The sequence below is a fragment of the Aphis gossypii genome, chromosome 2 (assembly GCF_020184175.1).
Source record: "Aphis gossypii isolate Hap1 chromosome 2, ASM2018417v2, whole genome shotgun sequence".
In the NCBI taxonomy this organism is placed as follows: domain Eukaryota; kingdom Metazoa; phylum Arthropoda; class Insecta; order Hemiptera; family Aphididae; genus Aphis; species Aphis gossypii.
Window position 1 is genome coordinate 29,960,303 of NC_065531.1, and position 7,998 is coordinate 29,968,300.

General features: G+C 38.9%; 2 protein-coding genes across 2 annotated transcripts; one reads left to right on the forward strand and one right to left on the reverse strand.

The window, feature by feature from the left end:
* Positions 1-3,096, reverse strand: LOC114127358 (uncharacterized). Its single transcript, XM_050201082.1, has 2 exons — positions 2,733-3,096; positions 1-417 (listed from the first exon to the last, which is right to left on the reverse strand). The coding sequence occupies exons 1-2, from the start codon at positions 3,009-3,011 to the stop codon at positions 94-96; spliced, it is 603 nt and encodes a 200-aa protein (XP_050057039.1). The 5' UTR covers positions 3,012-3,096; the 3' UTR covers positions 1-93.
* Positions 3,097-3,655: 559 nt separating this feature from the next.
* Positions 3,656-4,456, forward strand: LOC126549770 (uncharacterized). Its single transcript, XM_050200136.1, has one exon. The coding sequence runs from the start codon at positions 3,656-3,658 to the stop codon at positions 4,454-4,456; it is 801 nt and encodes a 266-aa protein (XP_050056093.1).
* Positions 4,457-7,998: the final 3,542 nt, after the last annotated feature.

Sequence of the window (7,998 nt, forward strand, 5' to 3'; positions counted from 1 at the left end):
TGATAGGTGAAGTCATCCCAATAAATATGGGAAATAGATTAATTAAGTATTTATAAATGAAACAAAAATATTTTCTCAAATCTATTTTGTTGGTTAAGTATTGACGAGCGTCTCTATCCACTCGTCCATTAGGACCTGATGTCTCACAGACATTTTCTTTATTGTTTCCAGTGCCAAGGTCCTGTCACGTGAAGTCCATTTCGGAGACTGTGAGTTTATATAGCGAACTTTAGAGTTTTTAAAATCCACAACTCGTTTTAAGTGATTTTGAACGGAATCCATGAACAGTCGCCTCTTATCTTCGGTCTGTAGATCCCCGGCGCAGTTTAACATCCCTACACTTTCGTTTTTCAATACGTTAAGCTCTTGAATAAGTTTTTTATACTCTTTCTTTATCTTCAATCTTTTGCTTATTTCCTTTACCAAACAAAAAAGAAATAAAAATCATGAAAATATTCATATTGTATTATTGATACTATTTTTTTTCTATATTGTAAGTATTAAATTTCTTGCGAATAATTCATTTAGGAATTAGTGATTCTGATAGTTTTAATACTAGTAACAGACAGGCACGGATCTGGAGGAACTAAGGTGCTTTCTGGTGTAAATGGACGTTTTGTAATAACTAAATAATAACATAATAACCATAGATATAATATGTTATTACGATAAATATAATATATACCCTCGTATATAGTTTTATTTAATGAGCTGAAACTAAATAAATAAAAAACATCTTATTGGTTAATTAGTTTAAAAAATGTAACACATAATATCATTGCTGGTGAACTACTTAATACCCATAGTAGGATATAAATAGCGATTCTGCTGCCCCCGCATCCACCTCCACCCCATCACCTCATCGTCATTACTCATCCTCCTCGTCATCATCGTCCACGGACGTCTGTGGACGTGGTTCCGGGGGGGGGGAGGACAGGAACAGAAATGCGGAGGTGAGGGATGATTTGACGATGATGACGAGGAGAACGAGTAATGACGATGAGGTGATGGGATGGAATTGGGTGCGGGGGTATCATAAACGCTATTTATATCCTACTACCTATTATTATAATTCCAAAAAATCGATTGTTTACGATTTGAAATATATAATCTAATATATAAATATCTCGTGTTTGTGGTATTAATTTTCCGATACCGATTTTAATGATATTTTTTATGTATATTTGGTGTGTATAACAGTATGAGAATAGGTCGTAAAGCATTTTTCACTCTTCTACCCCCCTCAATAATCACGATTTTACTATTTTTTTTTATAAAGTCGCGTACTTTGAGATAGTGGTAACTCGGGTCTCTGACGATCGGTCTCGTGGATGTATGATTAGGATATCACTCATGACTCACACGGCCTGTTAATGTTTGTACAGAACCACGCGGCGGCGGCAGCGGAGACATTAGCGTATCATTAAAACAACGCACAACGACAATATTCATCATCAAGCGTGCTTATTATTATTATATAATTGTATTCCAAAATTCACTCGCTCCTCGATGGTAATAAAATACCATACAGTTAATAAGTAAACAAATTACAATATTATAAGTTATAACACATAATATGTAGTGCCCTGGCGTAGTATGGTACCTATACAACGATATAGGTACCAACGAGTTATAGAAATAGATTACGGCTCTTACACGGCACCACATATCTAAATAAATAGGTTTAGGAGGCCCGACACGCGTCCAGGCCCAAGCGTATATCGATTGGGCCGCGTATCAACTCCGCCGAATTTTTTTTACATTGATTCCGCTGAACTGTTTTATTTTTATTGATTCCTCTGGTTAATATTTGTAATTATTTATTTTAATAAAAACACAATGTGAAATGCTTACATTAAATACATTAAATCTAAAAATGCAGAACTGATTCTTATATGTATAATAATAAGAGGGCGGACAGTAACAAAATAAAGAAATATATATATCAACAGTTTTTAACGATTATTTAAATAAAAAAACTTATAGATCAAACCATTACAATGAAAAATAAATCAATCTAACACTACAATTTAACTAACAATTTTAATTATTATTTATTATTTTTACTGTACTATTTTCGACTTTTTTCCGTTATCCAAATAACTTGTAAGACATTTTGTAAAAAAAAAAAAACCAATCACTAGGTATTTTAATAACTGTATCATAAAGATATTACAGATATGTTATTGAGCTGTGACGCTCAACAAGGTTTTACTGTACATAAATGTTTGATAATATTAACTATTTACTATAGTCTCCGGGTATGATTATATTATTATTAATTGCTTAATTAAAATGTACAATGCTGGTAACAATATCATATAAGCTTTGGCTTGCAATTCTTAAATAGATTCATCAAATCATTAGATATTTAATAATCTAATTTCATATATATATTAGACAATATTATTATTGACGATTATTAGACAAAAATAATTTATTTTTTAGGGTGATGTAGTAAAGTCTATGAATTATTGTTATATAATAAGCCTTAACTAGAATCCTTCAGAAGTTTCGCACTTGCCTGTGTAGTGATATAACATTAAAACTTTAACATTTAAATTTTTAGACTTATAATGTAACCATCGAACAAACTACAATTCTTACGCCTTTCGTAATGCGTTCAAAAAATCATTTTTTAAATTTTCCTGAAGTTTTGGTAAGTTTTCAGCCTCAGCCCCATGCCCCTATGACTACTCTACTGCTATATATTCTAATAACTAAGTACTCACTTTAACCCTTTGCTTTACACAAGTGTTTTCAACTCGATCCAAACTCTTATTTTTATGCTGATCCTCCTTATAGTCATCGCTCATCTGGTCATTGATTTCTAGCCAAGAGAAAGCTTCTTCCAATGCGATCCGGTCCACATACCTTGGTGGTGACAATTTCCGCTGCTGTTTTGGGGCGTCTGAAAAAAAATAGCGCTGCGCGTATTTGTCTCTCTCGCACTTCAATGGCGACCATGCCGATAGACTCTCCGTCGAATCACTTGGCTGTAGAAAATTCATTTTGTAGCTCAAAATATCTAAAAGAAATTTAATATTATAATATGCCTTTTGATCGTTTGAATCAATATAGAACTGGTCGCATAGCAGCCGCGGTTTATTATATTATTTATATGATAACCAAAAACTAAAATAACCGAAGTTTGTGACTAATCATAAAAATACTTAGTCTTACTTGATAGATACTTGTGATAGCTGTTTGTTTTCATTATTATAAAATAGCGATGCTTGCTGCAGGTTTCCTACTTTTTCTTTAACAATCGTATGATTACATTATTTATGTGGCGACGTGAACAATACACAACGAGCCGCCCAAATTATTTACGATGTCGACAGCGTACAATAGGAAAAACCCATGTTCTAGAATATTCCACGATGGTCTCGCTAGAGTATACTCGGGGATGTTCTAGAACAAAGCGGAGCCTATAAATACCAGCTGATCAGATGCTCAATTTTCATTCCGTCAGTGACTACGTATCGCGACTTACCGTGTTATTCAGTTCGCAGTAATATTGTACGCGTAATTGGTATTTGTTTGTTATATTTCATTCTTGTACATACATATCACAGTAATATAGTGCTTAATATTTTATAAATTGTGAGTGATTATTTATTACCATAAACCACAAATTGGTGACCTCGACGTGATGGAAAACAATGAATCGTCAGTAGCCAGAGTCGCGGTGAAAATTCCCGAGTTCATTTCGTCGGATCCTGAACTTTGGTTCGCCATGGTCGAGGGAAGTTTTGCCAGCGCAGGTATCAAGATCGACAGTACGAAATTTGGGTATGTTGTCGGCGCATTACCACCCAAATATGCGGTTGAAGTGAAAGATATCATAATGGCACCACCATCGGAAAACAGGTATGTAAAAATTAAACAAGAATTGGTCAAACGTCTCAGCGCATCCCAAGAAGAAAAAACTCGCCAACTATTGGAACGGGTCGAAATGGGTGATAGAAAACCATCGCAATTTTTACGCCATCTTCAAAGCCTAGCTGACACCTCCATTCCTGAAACACTGTTAAAAACGCTGTGGATGGGCCGACTACCGAAAAGTATTCAGGTAGCGCTGGCGATCGTCAAGGACTGCAAACTCGAGGACCTCGCAGCACACGCAGATAATATTGCAGACGCGTCTGGTCCTATGCTACCTCAGATCGCGGAATCAACTGTGAGTAGTACTCTGGAAGCTACGTTAAATCTTAAGCTTTCACAGCTAGCGCTAGGGATTAATCAGGAAATCACGGCGCTGAGAAAAGAAATCGCTGAGATCAACACCCGTCCTGCACGTGGGCGAAGCCCCGATCCTAGTGCCCATCGTTCAAGATCTCGATCACGAAGTCGTAATTCACACGGTGTCAATGGAATCTGTTGGTATCACTGGCGTTTTGGATCCAACTCCCAGAAATGTGTAAAGCCATGTACATATAAGTCGGAAAACTAGAAAGGCAATCACTGATGGCGGCCAGTGAGCCAATGCCATTTCCACGCCGCCTATTTCTAACCGATCGTGTCTCACGAATACAATTTCTTATTGACACTGGAGCCGATTTATGTGTATACCCACGCAGTGTGGTTCAAGGTCAACGAGATAAATCGGACTACTCCCTATCAGCAGCCAACGGGACGACCATTGCTACGTACGGAACTATTACACTTGCTCTTGATTTCGGACTTCGTCGAGTTTTCACTTGGAGATTTGTGGTCGCGGATGTATCCAAGCCTATCATTGGTGTGGATTTTTTAAACCATTATAATCTTTTGGTAGATATACGTAATCAACGTCTCTTGGACGGTCTCACGCAACTCACTGTACAGGGTCAAGCTGCGAAATGCGACATACAATCCATCAAAACAGTTGTCGGAACAACAAGGTACCATGACTTATTACAGGAGTATCCTGAGATAACCCGACCTGTTGGAGTAATCAAGGACATCAAACACAACACCAAACATTACATCCAGACGACACCAGGATCTCCCGTCGCGTGTAAACCAAGGCGTCTAGCCCCTGACAAACTCAAGGGAGCCAAAAAGGAGTTTGAGACTATGCTAAATTTGGGTATAGCTCGACCTTCTAAAAGCTCTTGGTCTTCACCACTCCACCTGGTTTCAAAGAACACTACGGACGCATGGCGACTCTGTGGAGATTATCGTGCACTTAATACTCGAACTATCCCAGACCGCTACCCAGTTCGTCACATCCAGGATTTCACACACTTCCTTCACGGAAAAAAATTTTCTCAACAATCGATCTGGTAAGAGCCTATAATCAAATTCCTGTAGCAGAGGAAGATATCAATAAAACGGCCATAATAACACCATTTGGACTTTTCGAGTTTCCTTTTATGTCTTTCGGACTCAGAAACGCAGCTCAGACGTTCCAACGTTTTATTGACGAAGTACTCCGTGGACTTGAGTTTTGTTTCAGTTATATCGATGATATACTGGTAGCTTCTACTTCTGAAGAAGAACATATCAAGCACTTACAGATCATTTTCAATCGGTTACGTGAATACTCTCTAGTAATCAACCCTTCCAAGTGCGTTTTCGGACAAAAAGAAGTCAAATTCCTAGGTTACCTTATTTCCACAGATGGCACACGTCCTTTACCTGACAGAATCGACGAAATCTTGAAATACAAGAAACCGACATCAGCAAAAGGGTTACGACAGTTCCTGGGTATGATAAACTTCTATCGACGTTTTATACCCGGAGCTTCAGAAGCACAAGCACCATTGAACGTCTTACTGGTTCCCAATCTCAAAGGCAAAACTCCTATCAACTGGACACCTGAAGCTACTGCTGCTTTCGAAAATTGTAAAGAAAAACTTGCCTCAGCCACGTTACTTGCTCATCCTCGCGACAATGCACCATTGGCCATTGTAAGTGATGCTTCTGACACCGCAGTGGGCGCGACTCTCCAACAATTCGTCAACAAGGGATGGCAGCCTCTCGCATTCTTTTCAAAAAAACTTTCAGTAACTGAATCTAAATACGGAGCCTACGATCGTGAACTCCTTGCTATCTATCTTGCTGTCAAACATTTTCGACACATGGTAGAAACTCGCAATTTTACCATTTTCACTGACCACAAACCCATCACTTTCGCCTTTCAGCAGAAACTTGAAAAGTGCTCACCACGCCAATTTCGTCACCTAGATTATATCTCACAGTTTACTACAGACATAAGATATGTGCCAGGTAAACAGAACATCGTGGCCGACGCTCTCTCTCGAGTGGAAGTTCTTTCGGATACACTGGATTATACTGCCCTGGCTAAATCTCAACAAGAAGACGACGAATTAAAAACGTATTTACGGAGTGACACTGGACTACAGCTTAAGCAAATTCAAATGCCCGGCATGGATGTTCCTGTGTTTTGCGACACTATGACACCAACCGCCCGACCTTTCATTACAAAAACTTTTCGACGTGCTGCTTTTAATACTGTCCATCGTCTTTCACATCCAGGCATAAAAGCCACTACCAAATTGGTAACACAACGGTTTGTATGGCCTTCTATCAACAAGGACTGTAAACAATGGGCCCGAGCATGCATCGAGTGTCAACGAGCTAAAATAACACGTCATGTTTCAGCACCACTTGGTTCATTTCCTCAACCATCACAAAGATTCGAACATGTACATTTAGACCTCATCATTATGCCATATTCAGAAGGATTCCGCTACTGCCTTACGTGTATCGATAGATTTACTCGATGGCCGGAAGTGATACCTTTGGAGAACCAAGAAGCAGAGACTGTCGCCCGAGCATTTTATACACATTGGATTTCAAGATTTGGTACACCTCTTATTATAACGACTGATCAAGGGAGACAATTCGAATCAAACCTTTTCAAGTATCTAGGATATTTGACTGGTACAAATCACCTTAGGACTACGGCCTACCACCCTTCAGCAAACGGTATGGTAGAACGAAGCCATCGACAGCTTAAGGCCGCTATCAAATGTCACCAGAACAAACGGTGGACTGAAATACTCCCAACAGTCTTATTAGGCATACGAGCAGCTTGGCGCGAGGATCTGAAGTCCACATCCGCAGAACTTGTATTCGGAGAACCACTTCGTCTACCTGGTGAATTTCTCTCAACAAGATCAGATGACGCTAAGTTTGAGAACGCAGCAGAGTTCATCAAGGATCTTCGACACCAGATTCGCCAGATACAACCGGTAAATGGAACCTGCCACGGAGAAAAGAAAAATTTCATATTTAAGGACCTCGCCACCTCCAAACAAGTGTTTATTCGTCATGATGGACCGAAAAACTGTCTACAAATGCCGTACGACGGCCCATACCCAGTTGTAAGTCGCAATCGGAAAACCTTCTGCATTGACGTGAAAGGGAAAAAGATAACAGTGACTATTGATAGACTGAAACCAGCCTACATAATTGCTGATGACATACACGAGGAGGTTAGCTCCAGAAACATGAAACATGCCACACCCGAATCTATCGCAAATAAGGAACCAAAAACAGAAGAACCGACACCAGAAACAAAAGACAGGAAAACGCGTTCCGGTAGAAGAGTCCATTTCCCCGAACGTCTTCAAATAAGTTCCTGCTGACTCCATCACTGGTAGGGGGGTGATGTGGCGACGTGAACAATACACAACGAGCCGCCCAAATTATTTACGATGTCGACAGCGTACAATAGGAAAAACCCATGTTCTAGAATATTCCACGATGGTCTCGCTAGAGTATACTCGGGGATGTTCTAGAACAAAGCGGAGCCTATAAATACCAGCTGATCAGATGCTCAATTTTCATTCCGTCAGTGACTACGTATCGCGACTTACCGTGTTATTCAGTTCGCAGTAATATTGTACGCGTAATTGGTATTTGTTTGTTATATTTCATTCTTGTACATACATATCACAGTAATATAGTGCTTAATATTTTATAAATTGTGAGTGATTATTTATTACCATAAACCACATTTATAACTTATATACTCAATATAAA